This window comes from Stegostoma tigrinum, chromosome 6, assembly GCF_030684315.1.
Source record: "Stegostoma tigrinum isolate sSteTig4 chromosome 6, sSteTig4.hap1, whole genome shotgun sequence".
NCBI classification, from domain to species: domain Eukaryota; kingdom Metazoa; phylum Chordata; class Chondrichthyes; order Orectolobiformes; family Stegostomatidae; genus Stegostoma; species Stegostoma tigrinum.
The window spans coordinates 77472092-77492107 of NC_081359.1; the positions used below are offsets into that span (position 1 = coordinate 77472092).

At 43.7% G+C, this 20016-nt stretch overlaps 1 protein-coding gene across 5 annotated transcripts in view; it reads left to right on the plus strand.

Moving 5' to 3' along the window:
- The window catches only part of cdk8 (cyclin dependent kinase 8), a 144383-nt gene that overhangs the window by 106129 nt on the left and 18238 nt on the right, over positions 1 to 20016 (plus strand). For all 5 annotated transcript variants that reach the window (XM_048532371.2, XM_048532372.2, XM_048532368.2 and 2 more), the window contains 4 exons: positions 3373 to 3430; positions 14601 to 14732; positions 15525 to 15668; positions 17151 to 17220. In XM_048532371.2, the coding sequence (XP_048388328.1) occupies positions 3373 to 3430; positions 14601 to 14732; positions 15525 to 15668; positions 17151 to 17220 (404 nt within the window). The remainder of the gene's footprint in view (positions 1 to 3372; positions 3431 to 14600; positions 14733 to 15524; positions 15669 to 17150; positions 17221 to 20016) is intronic.

Here is a 20016-nt window from a genome sequence, read left to right on the forward strand (position 1 = left end):
AGGACCTGAAATGAGTGCCAGAAGAAGTGGTGGAGGCAGATGCATTTAATCTCAACATTTAAGGGATGACATGACAGATAAATTAATAGGCAAGGAATAGAGAAATATGGACTGCATAGAGGTAAAAGATGTTTAGTTTATGTGAGTCGTTGCAGACTTGGAGGACAAAGTGCCTGTTGCTATGCTGGACTGTTCTTTGATCGTTGAAAGAACCTGCTTAGGCCCAGTGCGCAACCCTGAGGAACTTGTGCATTGACAACCTTCTTCCAAGATGATTGACCTCCAGTAATCATTTTCCTTTGTGATGCATGTGACTCCAACCAGCAGTGGATTTTCATTAACTTCAGTTTTGCTACAGCTCCTTGATGCTACACTCTGTCAAATGCTGCCTTGATGTCGAGGATAGTCACTCATCTTATTTGAACTTAGCACTCTCACTTATCTCTTTTATCCAAGATTGGACCAAGCCTCTGCATTTTTTTTCAATATAGTGAATTCTGCAATCCACACTTACAACTTTATTTCATTTCTACATGGGTCCTGAGGTCTGTGGATGCTAGATACAAGGCAAGTTGACATAGTAGATACAATGGAAAAGGGTACGGGCGGGGTCATGGACCAGCATGGATTGGCACTACGTTCGCATGGAGAGTAGGAGGTGTCACATGAGTGGGTTGAGGGGCAACATAGGTTAGTATGAACAAAAACTGAAATTGCTGGAAAAGCTCAGCAATTCTGGCAGCATCTATGGAGAGAAATCATTGAGTTGAATGGGTTGGCATGAATTAAGTCAGGAGTCGAGTGGCCTTGGGGGAGAGGGGTGGAATCCAAAGTGAGTGACCGTCAACAGGTCATAATTTTGCTAAGGCTGCATTATTGCAGTCGGTGATGCCTTCTATCACTTTAAGTTTAGACTGATAGAATCACCATTGAACTATCCTGCTTTTTTGAGAGCGGGACTTATGTAGACAATTTTCCATGTTGCAGTATAGGTGCTGGTGATGCAACAGAATTGTAAAAATCAAGCAGATTTTGAAATGTTGAGACCAGTGAGAGAAACTTTTTGATTTGTATGTCTCTCAGAGGTTCTGCATTTACCTCATTAGTTTAGTACTATACATTGGAAGATTTTGCATATGATGATTGCCTTTGTGCTCCCGTGAACAAACACTTTCATTACAAAGTATTTTTAGTGTAGGTGGAACTGATTTGGTGCTAGTTCACTTAAACTGCATTCTTTGTCTGTGACTCTAGTATTGTCTGTCTGGCTCCAGGAACATCCTGGAGCTTAACAACTATGAATGGCTATTCTGAGAGCAGCTTTTCTGCTTGGGTTCATACATGAAGGGAAGGTAGAACTTGAATCGCAGTTTGTCATTTCCCAAAGTCATTCTTTGTCCAAATACACAAAAATAGTCCACTTCTAATGATAGTATCAGAGATAATGGGAACTGCAGATGCTGGAGATTCCAAGATAATAAAATGTGAGGCTGGATGAACACAGCAGGCCAAGCAGCATCTCAGGAGCACAAAAGCTGACGTTTCAGGCCTAGACCCTTCATCAGAGAGGGGGATGGGGGGAGGGAACTGGAATAAATAGGGAGAGAGGGGGAGGCGGACCGAAGATGGAGAGTAAAGAAGATAGGTGGAGAGGGTGTAGGGAGGGGATAGGTCAGTCCAGGGAAGACGGACAGGTCAAGGAGGTGGGATGAGGTTAGTAGGTAGCTGGGGGTGCGGCTTGGGGTGGGAGGAATGGATGGGTGAGAGGAAGAACCGGTTAGGGAGGCAGAGACAGGTTGGACTGGTTTTGGGATGCAGTGGGTCGGGGGGGGGAAGAGCTGGGCTGGTTGTGTGGTGCAGTGGGGGGAGGGGGATGAACTGGGCTGGTTGGGGATGCAGTGGGGGAAGGGGAGATTTTGAAACTGGTGAAGTCCACATTGATACCATATGGCTGCAGGGTTCCCAGGCGGAATATGAGTTGCTGTTCCTGCAACCTTCGGGTGGCATCATTGTGGCAGTGCAGGAGGCCCATGATGGACATGTCATCAAGAGAATGGGAGGGGGAGTGGAAATGGTTTGCGACTGGGAGGTGCAGTTGTTTGTTGCGAACTGAGCGGAGGTGTTCTGCAAAGCGGTCCCCAAGCCTCCGCTTGGTTTCCCCAATGTAGAGAAAGCCGCACCGGGTACAGTGGATGCAGTATACCACATTGGCAGATGTGCAGGTGAACCTCTGCTTAATGTGGAATGTCATCTTGGGGCCTGGGATGGGGGTGAGGGAGGAGGTGTGGGGACAAGTGTAGCATTTCCTGCGGTTGCAGGGGAAGGTGCCGGGTGTGGTGGGGTTGGAGGGCAGTGTGGAGCGAACAAGGGAGTCACGGAGAGAGTGGTCTCTCCGGAAAGCAGACAGGGGAGGGGATGGAAAAATGTCTTGGGTGGTGGGGTCGGATTGTAAATGGCGGAAGTGTCGGAGGATAATGCGTTGTATCAGGAGGTTGGTAGGGTGGTGTGTGAGAACGAGGGGGATCCTCTTGGGGCGGTTGTGGCGGGGGCGGGGTGTGAGGGATGTGTCGCGGGAGATGCGGTCAAGGGCGTTCTCAATCACCGTGGGGGGAAAGTTGCGGTCCTTAAAGAACTTGGACATCTGGGATGTGCGGGAGTGGAATGTCTTATCGTGGGAGCAGATGCGGCGGAGGCGGAGGAATTGGGAATAGGGGATGGAATTTTTGCAGGAGGGTGGGTGGGAGGAGGTGTATTCTAGGTAGCTGTGGGAGTCGGTGGGCTTGAAATGGACATCAGTTACAAGCTGGTTGCCTGAGATGGAGACTGAGAGGTCCAGGAAGGTGAGGGATGTGCTGGAGATGGCCCTGGTGAACTGAAGGTTGGGGTGGAAGGTGTTGGTGAAGTGGATGAACTGTTCGAGCTCCTCTGGGGAGCAAGAGGCGGCGCCGATACAGTCATCAATGTACCGGAGGAAGAGGTGGGGTTTGGGGCCTGTGTAGGTGCGGAAGATGGACTGTTCCACGTAACCTACAAAGAGGCAGGCATAGCTGGGGCCCATGCGGGTGCCCATGGCCACCCCCTTAGTCTGTAGGAAGTGGGAGGAGTCAAAAGAGAAGTTGTTGAGTGTGAGGACGAGTTCCGCTAGGCGGATGAGAGTGTCGGTGGAGGGGGCCTGGTCGGGCCTGCGGGACAGGAAGAAGCGGAGGGCTTCTAATGATAACCATGTTGTACTTATGTGCTTTTTTTTTGTAATTGTGTAGTTGATGAAAGGATTTATGTTTATAAAGACTTTGAGCTTGCTTTGAGAAGCAAAAATTATTTGAAACTATTCTGGCAATTAATCCTAAGTGATCTGTGTTCTTATTCCTCTAGAAACCTGCGAACATTTTAGTAATGGGTGAAGGACCAGAACGAGGGAGAGTCAAAATTGGTATAGTATGCTATAACTTTTGTACAATTTTTGGACTGATTATGGAAGCTAATCAGGAAGTTTGTGTAATAGGCTAAAAACACAAATAGATGTTCTGAATGTTGTATTCAAATGAAGACTTGTTAGAAAATTGCAAGGTTTTTTTTTGTTGCTTAATTTGCTTCCTGTGTAAAGAATTGCCATTGTGTGCCTAGACAAGGATCAGCCAAAATCAGCAGCTCGATGTAGGTAGCTCCATGGGAAAATCCAATTCATTTGTATTCTTTCCTGTCTCTGATATCAATCTAGTTGCATCTGAGTTATGGAAATTCCTGACTTTGATTAACAGTCACATCCAGAATAGGAAAGAATGCTGATTGGTAAGATTTGATTAGAACTGATGGTGTTGTTGGCTTGGATGATCCTTGCTGTTTAGGTATTTTTAATTACCAACTCTTTAAGGCAGAGTGAAATTTACATCTCCACCCACTGAGTTCTAATCGCATATTTCAATATATTATCTATCTATCTATCTATCTATCAGGTACTTGTCCTTTGAAACCAAAAATGGGCCAATTAAATTAAGTTGAGGCACATATTTCAGAATTGTTGTTTCATCAAATGTGCAATGGTTCTAGCTGTAGGCTTTTACGCTAGAATGAAATGAGTTTCATTCACAAGATTGAAATCTTGCTACAGAATAGTTGATTTAAAAAAAACTGAATACTTGGGACTCTTGGGGGTATTGTGCTTAACCCAACATGAATGAGTGATTTTACTCTTGCTGTCTAAACTTAATCTCAGTGACCTGTGTGCAGTCAAATGTAAGCTTGAGAAATTTGGTGATAGCATTAAAATCTGGAGAGCATAAAGAGAGAAACCTCTCTAAAAAAAGAATAAAGAGTCATTTACGTCCACATTGCAATACGGTTGACAAATCAGAAGTCATGAATGGAATTACATCATAGAATGAGTGTTAGTAAACTATGACAAGGTTTCTCAATGATGTGAGGAACTGATTTCATAAAGTTTATGAAATCCCATGTTCAATTTTGATCACAATCCAAAAATGAAGTATTACATTACTGGAGCTGGAGCAAAAAAGGCAACAAAACTGATTGCAAGTTAAAAAAGGGATGAACTATGGGGAAAGATTAAGACGTTGATACTCTACATATTGTCAAAAGACAACAATTCCTGAAGAAATCTTTATGTTCCATAATCATAGTTACTATAACATACTAGGAAAAAAATGCATTTAAATTGGCAAAAGGTAATTTTTAAAACCTACAACATAGGATCCAAAAGGAAAGATGGAGACTATTTTGTTCACGTTTCAGCATCAGTTCTTTGAAAGAATGATCCGTGGTACTGCTTTTTCATCAATAGCTCCATAAAATATTGAGGGGAAAAAGTTTTGTTATGCTGTAGTTTAAAAAGTGGAAGCAGGCAAGCAGGATTATAGGGAATAAACTGAGATGCTTCAGAGATCTTTATTACACTAAATAGCCTTTACTTGTATTTGATATTTCTGAGAGTACAAGCAAGCTGAAGGAAATTGGGGAACCTCTCCATGTCTTTGGAGTTGTTCAATTACATCATCTTGCTGCATCCCTCCTTCAAATCGACAGGGGCAGCAGTTGAAGGACCGCCTAGCAGAGGTAGTGAACAATGGTAATATACAAATAGAGCTGAGGATCCTTAATTTTGACACATCTTAATTCGTTACACTGGATTATATCGTATAGATTATAGGTAAGGATTGGGCTCTTAATATCAAGAAAGAGGCTACAATCTAGGAGGTGATAATCAGCACAAACAGATGTAAACTTCGAGCTGAAGAAGCAGGCAGAAAAGATATGTTGCACGGCAAGCACGGATCCGGTCTTGCTGCTTTATCTCTATGGTTAACCTCATGGCTGATCCTGTCCAAGGGCTGTCAAACAGGTGTTAGCATTGCGAGCCCTTCATAATCACTGCCACCACCTCGATCTGATGCAGACACCCCATCCTGGGCAATGGCCTTTCCTTTTCACCAGACATTAAGCTAATTGGGCATCCCACCGAAGGTGAGGTAAGGACTGAGATTTCTCATGAAGAAGCCCAACCTTATGTAGAGCAATAGGGGCTTGCCCTACAGTGAGCTTGAAATTTGGTACAGTTGTAGTGTCACGCTTAATTTACTCACAAGCGAAGGTGTTAACAGTTAATCGCCAGTTTTTACCATGAGCATCTCACTGAGAAGTGAGCAGTGTGAGCTGATAAAACTTCTTTCCCCAACAGAGTCTCTGCTTCGTAGGGATTGGACATTCCCTTTGGTGGCTTCATAGAGCTCTGCCTAATTGTCCTCAGTCACACTTTTCACAGCTTTGGTTTTCTGGTAATTTGTGACCTAACTGTTGGATCAAATGTATTAAGAGATAAATGGGTGTCCTTGGAAAACATGTATGGTGACTGCTATGAGGAGCACATTGATTTAAGCAGAAGGGGTGCATGAGTCTTTGAAATTGCTCCACACACTCAAGGCGTATCGTTCTGTGGGTGGAGACCGAACTGACCTAGACCCTAATGAACTGTTTGGGTAGCAAGGAATTGAGCTGGCCTTTTACCTGCCGGCATCATCACTGTGTTTGAGACCTCCTACCAGCCATCTCCAAATAGTCAACACAAGGCCTTGCCGGAATATCCTGTTCAGCAGAGTTTCCACTTGGCCTAACTCTGGAAGGTGCCCTCATCAAGTTGTTTACCTCCAACCAAAGATACCCACGATTGCCCATAAACCTGCAGATATTACATATAATAGAATGACTGGAGGATACATCACTCACTTTATTTGAAAGATGGATGTTGCTGAGTTGGACTACACCTATAAGCCGTAGCTTGTTTCTATGCTGACCAACTACGGGACAAGTTGCAGTAAACATGATGAAAATAATGGGTATTGTGACCTGGTAGGCCACAGGATTATGACTAAAGATGACCATCCGGTAAAGATTACTTATTGCTGCATCTCCCACCATGACTAGTAGGGACTACCTGCAAAGTTGTTAGACTGAGGAGTCATGAAGAATGAATATTGCGTACTTCCCACAATGAAGAAAGATGGAAAAATGAGGATCTGTATCAATTGCTGGGCATTCAGCGCAAAGACTAATAAGGATGTTTAACTTCTAAATAGGAATAGAAAAGCACTGCAAATTCTCAAGGTATAAAGTAATTTTGCAATCTCGATTTTCGCCCATGGTTATAACCAGCTACCCTTCGCTGAACAAGATATTTAAAAGACAAGGAAGTTTGTAAGTTTGCTCGCTGAGCTGGAAGGTTCGTTTTCAGACGTTTCGTCACCATTCTAGGTAATATCATCAGTGAGCCTCTGGTGAAGCGTTGGTGTTATGTCCCAGCGCTTCACCGGAGGCTCACTGATGATGTTATCTAGAATGGTGATGAAACGTCTGAAAACGAACCTTCCAGCTCAGCGAGCAAACTTACATCCAGAACCTCAACCTGAGCTACAAATCTTCTCAAAACTCGACAGCATTCTGAACAGGCATGGGGAGCTTTACAAATATACAAAACTGCAGTTTGGACTTTATAATACTCCTGTCACAGTCATGCTATTGATCAATAAAATGTTTGGCGATCTTAATTTCCGGCCCATCCTTGTGTATCTGGATGACATACACCTCTTCAGCATGACGTTCAAGGAAACTCTTGCAAGATTCAACACTGTCTTAACCAGCTTGTCTCCTACCAACTTTTCTGGACAATTTTATTATTGGGAACTGCATTACTAAGGAAGGCATCATTCTTGATGATCAGATAATCTGACCAATGGAGGCATGGAGCTAGCCTAAGACAGGAGGGAAATGCATAGATTCTTCAGTCTAGCTTGCTACCAAAGAAGGCAACTTCCTGCCTGAATGCATCAACTGAAATAAGGAGGGCCATTGATCACATGATTCCTGGAGTCATGACGTAGACCCTAACTGACCTAGACCTTAATGTGGGTAATCTGCCATAGAACCTGGATCCCTTAAAAGGTACCAGTTTAGATAAGATGCTGGGAAAGTCTTCTCAAGCAAAGAGATAATGGGAACTGCAGATGCTGGAGATTCCAAGATAATAAAATGTGAGGCTGGATGAACACAGCAGGCCAAGCAGCATCTCAGGAGCACAAAAGCTGACGTTTCGGGCCTAGACCCTTCATCAGAGAGGGGGATGGGGGGAGGGAACTGGAATAAATAGGGAGAGAGGGGGAGGCGGACCGAAGATGGAGAGTAAAGAAGATAGGTGGAGAGGGTGTAGGTGGGGAGGTAGGGAGGGGATAGGTCAGTCCAGGGAAGACGGACAGGTCAAGGAGGTGGGATGAGGTTAGTAGGTAGCTGGGGGTGCGGCTTGGGGTGGGAGGAAGGGATGGGTGAGAGGAAGAACCGGTTAGGGAGGCAGAGACAGGTTGGACTGGTTTTGGGATGCAGTGGGTGGGGGGGAAGAGCTGGGCTGGTTGTGTGGTGCAGTGGGGGGAGGGGATGAACTGGGCTGGTTTAGGGATGCAGTGGGGGAAGGTGAGATTTTGAAACTGGTGAAGTCCACATTGATACCATATGGCTGCAGGGTTCCCAGGCGGAATATGAGTTGCTGTTCCTGCAACCTTCGGGTGGCATCATTGTGGCAGTGCAGGAGGCCCATGATGGACATGTCATCAAGAGAATGGGAGGGGGAGTGGAAATGGTTTGCGACTGGGAGGTGCAGTTGTTTGTTGCGAACTGAGCGGAGGTGTTCTGCAAAGCGGTCCCCAAGCCTCCGCTTGGTTTCCCCAATGTAGAGAAAGCCGCACCGGGTACAGTGGATGCAGTATACCACATTGGCAGATGTGCAGGTGAACCTCTGCTTAATGTGGAATGTCATCTTGGGGCCTGGGATGGGGGTGAGGGAGGAGGTGTGGGGACAAGTGTAGCATTTCCTGCGGTTGCAGGGGAAGGTGCCGGGTGTGGTGGGGTTGGAGGGCAGTGTGGAGCGAACAAGGGAGTCACGGAGAGAGTGGTCTCTCCGGAAAGCAGACAGGGGAGGGGATGGAAAAATGTCTTGGGTGGTGGGGTCGGATTGTAAATGGCGGAAGTGTCGGAGGATAATGCGTTGTATCAGGAGGTTGGTAGGGTGGTGTGTGAGAACGAGGGGGATCCTCTTGGGGCGGTTGTGGCGGGGGCGGGGTGTGAGGGATGTGTCGCGGGAAATGCGGGAGACGCGGTCAAGGGCGTTCTCAATCACCGTGGGGGGGAAGTTGCGGTCCTTAAAGAACTTGGACATCTGGGATGTGCGGGAGTGGAATGTCTTATCGTGGGAGCAGATGCGGCGGAGGCGGAGGAATTGGGAATATTCCCAATTCCTCCGCCTCCGCCGCATCTGCTCCCACGATAAGACATTCCACTCCCGCACATCCCAGATGTCCAAGTTCTTTAAGGACCGCAACTTCCCCCCCACGGTGATTGAGAACGCCCTTGACCGCGTCTCCCGCATTTCCCGCGACACATCCCTCACACCCCGCCCCCGCCACAACCGCCCCAAGAGGATCCCCCTCGTTCTCACACACCACCCTACCAACCTCCTGATACAACGCATTATCCTCCGACACTTCCGCCATTTACAATCCGACCCCACCACCCAAGACATTTTTCCATCCCCTCCCCTGTCTGCTTTCCGGAGAGACCACTCTCTCCGTGACTCCCTTGTTCGCTCCACACTGCCCTCCAACCCCACCACACCCGGCACCTTCCCCTGCAACCGCAGGAAATGCTACACTTGTCCCCACACCTCCTCCCTCACCCCCATCCCAGGCCCCAAGATGACATTCCACATTAAGCAGAGGTTCACCTGCACATCTGCCAATGTGGTATACTGCATCCACTGTACCCGGTGCGGCTTTCTCTACATTGGGGAAACCAAGCGGAGGCTTGGGGACCGCTTTGCAGAACACCTCCGCTCAGTTCGCAACAAACAACTGCACCTCCCAGTCGCAAACCATTTCCACTCCCCCTCCCATTCTCTTGATGACATGTCCATCATGGGCCTCCTGCACTGCCACAATGATGCCACCCGAAGGTTGCAGGAACAGCAACTCATATTCCGCCTGGGAACCCTGCAGCCATATGGTATCAATGTGGACTTCACCAGTTTCAAAATCTCCCCTTCCCCCACTGCATCCCCAACCAGCCCAGTTCATCCCCCTCCCCCCACTGCACCACACAACCAGCCCAGCTCTTCCCCCCCCCCCCACCCACTGCATCCCAAAACCAGTCCAACCTGTCTCTGCCTCCCTAACCGGTTCTTCCTCTCACCCATCCCTTCCTCCCACCCCAAGCCGCACCCCCAGCTACCTACTAACCTCATCCCACCTCCTTGACCTGTCCGTCTTCCCTGGACTGACCTATCCCCTCCCTACCTCCCCACCTACACCCTCTCCACCTATCTTCTTTACTCTCCATCTTCGGTCCGCCTCCCCCTCTCTCCCTATTTATTCCAGTTCCCTCCCCCCATCCCCCTCTCTGATGAAGGGTCTAGGCCCGAAACGTCAGCTTTTGTGCTCCTGAGATGCTGCTTGGCCTGCTGTGTTCATCCAGCCTCACATTTTATTATCTTCTCAAGCAAATGCTGGATATCACCCAAATCTTTGCCTTCTCTCTGTGGGTGGAGACCAAACTGACCTAGACCTTAATGAACTGTTTGAGTAGCAAGGAATTGAGCTGGTCTTTTACCTGCCGGCATCATCACTGTGTTTGAGACCTCCTACCAGCCATCTCCAAATAGTCAACACAAGGCCTTGCCGGAATATCCTGTTCAGCAGAGTTTCCACTTGGCCTAACTCTGGAAGGTGCCCTCATCAAGTTGTTTACCTTCAACCAAAGATTCAAGAAGACAGTGCTGCCACTAATGTGGATTCTAACATTCTAGCCATTCTAAAGCAATTGAATCTGCTCATCACTCAGCAGTTCAGCAATTGGTTATTCTATGCAATGCACAGCAAGTTTCAAGCAGGGGAATGTGTATCAGAACCTCCAGAAGCTGATGGTGACAGTGTGAGAGGACAACTGAACGCTATTAGTTTGGCCACAGCTAACGTACTGTGTGCAGTTCTGGTTGCCCGTTTAGGAAGGATGTGATTGCAGTGGTGGATGTGCAGAGGAGATTTACCAAGATAATGGACCATGGAATGGAGCAGTTAGCTATAAAAAGAGGCTGGATAGGCTTACATTACTTTCTTTAGAGCAGAGAAAGCTGAAGTGGGGCCACCTGATTAAAGTGTATAAGATTGAGGGATGTGGGCAGCGTGGCTAAGAAGCAGCTGTTCCCTTTGGTTGAAGAATCAATAACAAGGAGGCACAGGATGTTCAAAGGGGATTTGAAAGATTTACTTTGACAATAGGTGCATGAGTAGGCATTTCGGCCCTTCGGGCCAGTACCACCATTCATTATGATCATGGCTGATCATCCACAATCAGTATCCTGTTCCTGCCTTATCCCCTTAACCCTTGATTCCACTATCTTTAAGAGGTCTATCCATCTCTTTCTTCAAAGTATCCAGAGACTTGGCCTCCACTGCCTTCTGGGGCAGAGCATTCCATATATCCACCACTCTCTGGGTGAAGAAGTTTTTCCTCAACTCTGTTCTAAATGGCCTTCCCCTTATTTTTAAACTGTGTCCTCTGGTTCTGGACTCTCACTCATCAGTGGAAACATGCTTCCTGCCTCCAGAGTGTCCAATCCCTTAATAATCTTATATGTCTCAATCAGATCCCCTCTCATCCTCCTAAACTCAAGTGTATACAAGCCCAATCGCTCCAATCTTTCAACATATGATAGTCCGGCCATTCCGGGAACTAACCTCGTGAACCTATGCTGCATTCCCTCAATAGCAAGAATGTCCTTCCTCAAATTTGGAGACCAAAACTGCACATAATACTTCGGGTGCGGTCTCACCAGGGTCCTGTACAGCTGCAGAAGGACTCTTTGCTCCTATACTCAATTCCTCTTGTTATGAAGGCCGCCATGCCATTAGCTTTCTTCACTGCCTGCTGTACCTGCATACTTGCTTTCATTGACTGATATACATAGAACATAGAAAAGTACAGCACACTACAGGCCCTTTGGCCCACAATGTTGTGCCGTGGAATAATCCTAATCCAAAACTAAAATAACCTAACCTACATTCCCTTCAATTCACTGCTGTCCATGTGCATGTCTAGCAATCGCTTGAATGTCCACTAATGACTCCGCTTCCACGCGCTCACAACTCTGTGGGTGAAGAACCTCCCTCTGATGTCTCCTCTATACCTTCCTCCTAACACCTTAAAACTATGACCCCTCGTAGCAGTCAGTCCTGCTCTGGGGAAAAGTCTCTGGCTATCAACTCTATCCATGCCTCTCCTTGTACATTTCGATCAGGTCACCTCTCTTCCTCCTTCTCTCCAGAGAGAAAATTCCGAGCACAGTCAACCTCTCCTCGTAAGACAAGCCCTCCAGTCCAGGCAGCATCCTGGTAAACCTCCTTTGCACCCTCTCCAAAGCTTCCACATCTTTCCTATAATCGGGCGACCAGAACTGGACACAGTATTCCAAGTGTGGTCTCACCAGGGTTTTGTAGAGCTGCAGCATAACCTCACGGCTCTTAAACTCGATCCCCTTGTTAATGAAAGCCAAAACACCATGTGCTTTCTTAACAACCTTATCCACCTGGGTGGCAACTTTGAGGGAGCTATGCACTTGAACACCAAGATCCCACTGTTCCTCCACACTGCCGAGAATCCTGCCTTTAATCCTATATTCAGCATTTAAGTTTGACCTTCCAAAATGCATCACTTGGCATTTGTCCAGGTTGAACTCCATCTGCCATTTCTCAGCCCAGCTCTGCATTCTGTCAATGTCTCGCTGAAACCTGCAATAACCCTCGATACTATCAGCGGCACCTCCAACCTTTGTGTCATCAGCAAACATACTAACCCACCCCTCAACCTCCTCATCCAAGTCATTTATAAAAACTACAAAGAGCAGAGGCCCAAGAACAGAGCCCTGCGGGACACCACTCAGCACTGACCTCCAGGCAGAATACTTACCATCTACAACCACTCTCTGTCTCCTGTCAGCCAACCAATTCTGAATCCAGACAGCCAAATCACCCTGTATCCCATATCTCCTGACTTTCTGAATGAACCTGCCATGGGGAACCTTATCAAATGCCTTGCTGAAGTCCATGTACACCACATCCACTGCTCAACCGTCAACTGTCTCATGACTTCCTCTAGAATACCTAGATCTCGTACTTCCCCTTTACCTAACTTGACTCCATTCAGATAGTAACCTGCCTTCCTGTTCTTTCCACCAAAGTGGATAACTTCACATGTATCCACATTAAACTGCATCTGCCATGCATCCGTCCACTCACCTAGCCTATCCAAGTCACCTGTATTCTCATAACATTCTCCTCACATTTCACACTGCCACCCAACTTTGTGTCATCAGCAAATTTGCTAATATTACTTTTAATGCCTTCATCTATATCATTAATGTATATTGTAAACAGCTGCAGTCCCAGCACTGAAACTTGTGGTACCCCACTGGTCACCGCCTGCTATTCCGAAAGGGACGTTTATCATTACTCTTTGCTTCCTGTCAGCCAGCCAATTTTCAGCCCAAGTCATTATTTTTCCCCCAGTACCATGTGCCCTAATTTTGCTCACTAATCTCCTATGTAGGACTTTATCAAAGGCTTGCTGAAAGTCCAGGTACACTACATCCACTGGTTCTCCCTTGTCCATCTTCATAGATATATCCTCAAAAAATTCCAGAAGATTAGTCAAGCACAATTTCCTCTTCGTAAATCTATGCTGACTCTGACCTATACTGTTACTGCTATCCAAATGAGTCATAATTTCATCATCTATAGTTGACTCCAGCATCTTTCCCACCACTGACGTCAGGCTAACTGGTCTATAATTCCCTGTTTTCTCTCTCTGTCCTTTCTTGAAAAGTGGGACAACATTAGCCACCCTTCAATCTGCAGGGACTGATCCTAGAGTATGGTGGGGATCTGGAACATTTTCCTGGGAGGGTAGAAGAGGTTGGAATCCTTACAACCTTTTAAGTACACAATGAACACTTGAAATGTCATAACATTCAAATCTATGAGGCAAATCCTGGAAAGTGAAGTTAGTGTAGATATAGGATGGTGCAGACTTGATGAACCTCAGGGCCTGTTCTGTGCTGTATGACTCTGATACTGCAACTATTTCCAGATTAACCTTCATCTCCCTTCATGTTCATAGTTACCAGATGCCAGTGGCAATTCCTGTTCCAGGATCTTGGGGCCAGCGGTGTATTCAAATCCCTTGCCACATCTGCTGTAAAGGACTCTGATGTAAACACTATATTTTATAGTTAAGCAACCATACTTCCTTGAAATCTTCTTAGAATGTATCATGATCCCTTACTAATCTCTCATTTTTCCATGTAAAGCACTTGTGCATTAAGACTAAATATTCCTCAGAATTGTGCTGCCTATTTTTGTGGCTATCTCAATCTGTACTCCTGTTCTGAATTCACACTTGCCCAGCTGTTTTCATGTTACCTTTTCAATTATTTGTTGTTCTAGCTGTTTCTATGCATTTGAAATTCTTCACTTTATTGTCCAAACTATTGTTTGCTGACTGGTTCTTTGTACTTGGAACTGGAAGACTTCCTTCAGTCTATGTCTACTTCCTTCCTTTCTGATTGGCAGCCAGAAATTACTCAGTAAAAGCAAAACCTCAGCAAGTGAGATGAACAAAAAGAAAAGGAACTGTAAACAAACCAGATAAGAAAGCAAAAATGAGATTGTCAATCTACATATGTCACTGCTGTACTGTCAGATAAATGCTTGTAGGTTAGAACCTTCAATTTGTGAATCTCTGAGGAAACGGGATTTTGAGAGCAGGGCAGTGGAAGTATCTGAGTTAGTTGCCTTTGCATTATTGTTGTGTTGCTCTTGGACAATAACTGACAGAATTCTGCTACGAAGCAATTTTGCTGGAGTCCTGTAAACTGGTGTAATTGGAGAGATCAATGGAAAGGCTAAGGAGAAAACACCATTAAAAAAAATAAGTTTTGTTGTGTACTGTTACACCTTTTAATTCTAACTGTTCAACGTTGTATACCTTTCATACAGCGGACATGGGTTTTGCTCGATTGTTTAATTCACCTCTGAAGCCTTTAGCAGACTTGGATCCAGTAGTAGTAACATTCTGGTATCGAGCACCAGAGTTGCTACTTGGGGCAAGACATTATACCAAAGCCATAGGTAAGAACTAAACCAGAGAATATTAGCATTAAACCCTGTTTTCCTTGTTTAGAAAGTAAACAAATGAATATTTATTGTATTAGGAATCCAGTTTTTAAGTTTGTTTTATGCTGAGTAATATAAAGTGGAAAGTTAGGATATGCAATTTGGAATGAAAATCTATACAGATATCCATGTATAAGTTTTGAAATGCAATAAATATGAACAATCAGGTGATTTGTTGTTAAATGAAATTCAGGTAGCAAACCTTTCTCAAGATGACACAGGAGATGGATCATTCGTTGGCGAAGTGAAAACTTAAGTTTTTTTTTAAGTTGTAATTTAAGACATCATTGTCAATGACTATAAAACTTATTTTTCTAAATGTAACTCTTGCACTGTCATTTGTAAGGAATGCCCACTAAATGTTAGTAAATGTAAGAATTTTTTGAAGGGTATCGAAGTTAAATAAAGTCATTGATTGTTTGACATGAATGGCTTAGAATCCTGAATTTTGTAAAAAGAATTTGTATTTACAACATTAATAATTCTCCTTAATTTTAATTATGTAAAGCCTGTAACAATGAGAATGGTACTGCTATGAAAGGCAAAACAACCAATTTGTTTTAGAATTTAACTTATTTACTTAGCAATCTGTGAAATTCAGTTTCATGATGTGAAAGTCAGAGTGATGTCTGTGAATTTCTCTGCAAGTGTTATCTGTTCTTCAGAAGCTGAAAAGCTCTAGTTTGGCAATCCTTTCTTTGTTTTGTCCATTTGATTTACTCATTTCAACATTTTCAATTTCAATAGATATTTGGGCTATTGGCTGCATATTTGCTGAGCTGCTAACATCTGAGCCTATTTTTCATTGTCGTCAAGAAGATATCAAGACTAGTAATCCTTATCACCATGACCAGCTGGATAGAATATTCAATGTGATGGGATTTCCAGCAGGTGAGTTTGGAATCTTGGCTGAACTGATCTTCTGTAAATTTAAGTCATTTTCGTAATGTTTCTTTATTTCTACATGTCAATGTGGAACAATCCCCAGTGTGGCAGTTATGCTCATATATAGACTAGCTGCATATTTAGTGCTTTTATGTATTGGATGCAACAAAATATTAGCTGCAAATTTTGAAAAATAGCAGCTTTGCTTTATATTACACATAGACTGTGGAGTATTAAAGTTGGCTAAAGCCAGCAGCAATGAGTGGACTGATACTGGTCAGTCAGCATCGGAGGAGCGGGTCAGTCACTGTTTCTCTGAAGAAGGGTCCCAACCTGAAACATCAACTTTCCTGTTCATCTGATGCTGCCTGACCTGCTGTATTTCTCCAGCTCCATAGTTTTTTTTTTAATCTCTGACTCCAGCATCTGCAGTTCTTGCTATTTCTGAGTGGACTGTTTTAATGATTTTCAGTTTTCTAAAGTTAGGTACTTTTTTTTGTTCTGTATCACTCAGCGAATTGAGTGTCCAGTTACACCTGTCCATTCATTTCCTGCCCTATAACTTTATTCTCGTGTCAAGTGCATGGCACGATGCTGAACACCTTTTACAAATCTGTATACATCCATCACCCGTCTTTAACCCACTCTATAGCCCTGTCACAAAAGGACAGCAAGTCAGTTAAACGTAATTTTTCTTTAACAAATCCATGCTGGTCCTCTGAGTGCATCCATACTTTTGCACGTGTCTGTTAATTCAGTTTCCGCCTTTCAGTGATTGCAGGTATCTCAGAGTGTAGATGCTGTCATGACTAAAAGTTGCTCCACAAGTGAATGAGGCAGCATAAAAAGGAAACCAAGCACTAGTCTTTATTTCTTAGAGTGCTGGAATTGAAGAGTAGGCAAGTTATATCCAGAGAAATAAATCTTGGTTGGATAACTCCTTAGATGACCATGTATAGTCCTGGTTACATAATAGTAGGTTTTCTTTTTTAGAGGTGTGGCTAGTGCCGATGTCTGGTTGTGCAATAGAGGTCTTTAAATTTATGGAAGATTTTTGATAGAGTGGGAACAGAGAAAATGCTTCTTCTTGTGGGCAAGAACATAACAAAACACTGTCTATATAAGATCATGATTATGAAATCCAATTGAGAATTCAGGAGAACCTTCTTTACCTAGAGCAGTAAAAATGTGAAACTCTAGTTTTGTAAATACTAGAGGTGCATTTAAGGGCAATCTGGTCGACAGATGAGACAGACAAGGGAATATATGGTTATGGTGACAGATTTAGAGGAGAAAAGATGCAATGGTACTGAAATGGAGTGTAATCTTTGGCATTGACTATGGACTGAATGTCCTGTGGTGTATATCATCAATGTAATTCTATATGTTAAAAAAAGTTTGTAAATGTTGCAAACTAAGAAATACATTGAGGTCATTCAATAACAGCAGCTTAAATTAATGTGGATTTATATTATGGTTTGTTATCAGATAAAGATTGGGAAGACATTAAAAAGATGCCAGAGCATTCAACATTGATGAAAGATTTCAGAAGAAATACGTGAGTTTGTTCTTAATTTACTTGCTGTAATTAGCTGTTACGAAATAATGTGCTGTTTGCAAATCATAGAACAGTTACAGCATGTGTAGATGCCATTTGAAATGTCATGTCCTTGCTGACAGTCAACAAGAGCAACTCGCATAGCTCCATTTCCCCACCTTATTCCTATAGCCTTTCAAATTTATTATATTTAGTTAATTGTCCAATTCCCTATTGAAGACCACCACTGCCTCTCAGTGCATTCCAGATTTGAACATTTAAAATTTGTTTTCCCATGTTACCTTTTGTTCTTTTTTCATTATCTTAAACTCATGTCCTTTTATCTTTGGGAGAAACAGATTCTCCCTTTTCCTGTCTGTCTAATTTCCTCATGACTTTTAACACCTCACCAAATAATGTCTTCACTTCCCCTTCTGTGAGGAACAACTCCACCTTCTCCAGTCATACCTACATCACTGAAGTAGTTCATCCCTGGAACCATTCTCATTTCTTTTCTCCAGACTCTGTCACTGTATCTTTCCTAAAAGTTACTGCCTAGAAATGGTTCAGTTAAGGCTGAACCAGCGTTTTTGTAAAGCCTCAACATGACATTATAGAAACCAAAAGAACTGAGAATGCTGTGAATTGGGAAAAAAAGCAAAGTTGCTGGAAAAGCTCAGCATCTGTGAAGAAAATAATTAGTTAACATTTCGGGTCTGGTGACCCTTCCTCACCGCCTGCTTTGCCACTTCTATAGTTTGTACATTTCTACCTTCAGGTTTGTTTGCTGCAGTGCCACTTTTTGAATTCTATCCTATACTTTGCATGCCTTTCCTTGTTCTAACATCATGCTTCTATGCATTAATTGCATTTGGCACATGTCCTTCCATTCCAGCAAAATGACAATGAGCTCTTAAGATCTCTATCCTCCTCACATTTTAAAGTGCTTTCATGTCTTGTGTAGTCTACAGATTTTGAAACTTGTGTACACCAAATCAGTTTTTTAATATGAAGTAAGAAAAGCTGTGACCCTTGTATCCAGGGAAAAGACTGCTTCCTCCAGTCCAAACAAAAGTAATAAATGCATGATAACAAGGTGCAGAGCTGGATGAACACAGCAGGCCGAGCAGGAAGGCTGATGTTTCAGGCCTAGACCCAAACGTCAGCCTTCCTGCTCCTCTGATGCAGCTTGGCCTGGTGTGTTCATCCAGCTCTACACCTTGTCATCTCAGATTCTCCAGCATCTGCAGTTCCTACTATCTCTGAAGTAATAAATGTGCATCACTTCACTGCTTCCTGTTACTCAGCCAGTTTCGTACCCATGGTGCTACTGTATCTTGTTCCTTGGGATTTAATTTTGCTGAGAAACCGGTTATGTGGCACTTTATCATGCACACTTTGGAAGTCCATTTGTACCATGTCAACCTCATTCCCTCAAACTGCTTTGTTTTCTCATTCCAAAAAAGGTATAGATCCATCCTAACTTGCCTTAATTAATCTGCCATCCACATGACCAAGTATTTTTCACATTTTGCATTAAGACTACGGCAGCCAGAACCAGTGTATGTTGTGAAACCACTTTCTATGGGTCCAATTAATAACCATGGAATTTAGACGGAGTAAAGATGCTGAAAGAAAAATTTTAACTTCAATTCCTTTTTGTCTTTGAGGAATTTTTGTAAAATTTACGATAGTTTTTCATTCTTTTTTCCTTGACTGTGGAGTGCCAAAAGATACCCTCATGCAGAATTTTTCTTATTCCTTTAAGAATGCAACTGATTTTCCTTCTACCAGTTTCTATTGGAGGAATAATTGGGCAGTTTGTTATTGGCTAGCGTTCACCACCCAACGCCAGCCACGGTTTCCTTTGTGCATTCCAAACAGACATTGCTTAACACTTAGGAGGTGAAATGAAAATCTACTCCATGTACACCTCAGAACTGAATATTAGTCACATCTCTGTTTAACACAACATCCATTTGCATACAGTAAATAAATATTTTGATTAATGAGACAGGTTTGGCAAATAAATGAAATAACCTGATTTAAATTAGTAATAGTTTATAGAAAGGTAATCAAGTTGATGTGACAAATAGGAGGTCTACACTTGTACCTTTATGGTTATCTTCTGTCTTTACTAACATGTGAAATTACAGGCTTTTAATAGTTTTCCATGTTAACAATAATTCCTGTTGCTTAATCGCACTGTTAATTTTTGGTAAAAGTAATGACCACCCACATCCAAATGCATAACACTAATACATAGGTGAGTAATATATTCACCCATTTAGCTCGTCTCGTCTGCTCCGCCATTCAGTGAGATCATAGATGAATCGATAATCTTCAACTCCATTTTCGTGTGTTTTCCCTATGATCCTTCATTCCTTTACTGATTAAAAATCTGTCCATCTCAGCCTTGAATATACTTACGACCTGACCTCCACAGCCCTCTGTGGTAAAGAATTCCACAGATTCGCATTCTTCTGAAAGACGAGATTGCTCCACATCTGTGTTTTGAATGTGTGACGCATTATTTTGAGATTACGGCCCCTGACTTAGACCCTCTCACAAGAGGAGACAACCTTTTCTCATCCACCATGTCAAGTCCTCCCTTTGTTTGAAAAAAACTCTACCTTTCAATAAGGTCACCTTGCCTTCTTATACATTCCAATGAGTGCAGGCCCTATCTAGTCAACCTCTCTTCTTAGGACATCTCTCCATACCTGATGAACCTCCTCTAATGCCTCTAGTATCAGTATATCTTTCCTGAGGTAAAGATGTTCATAGTATTCCAGCTGTGGTCTGACTGGTTTCCTG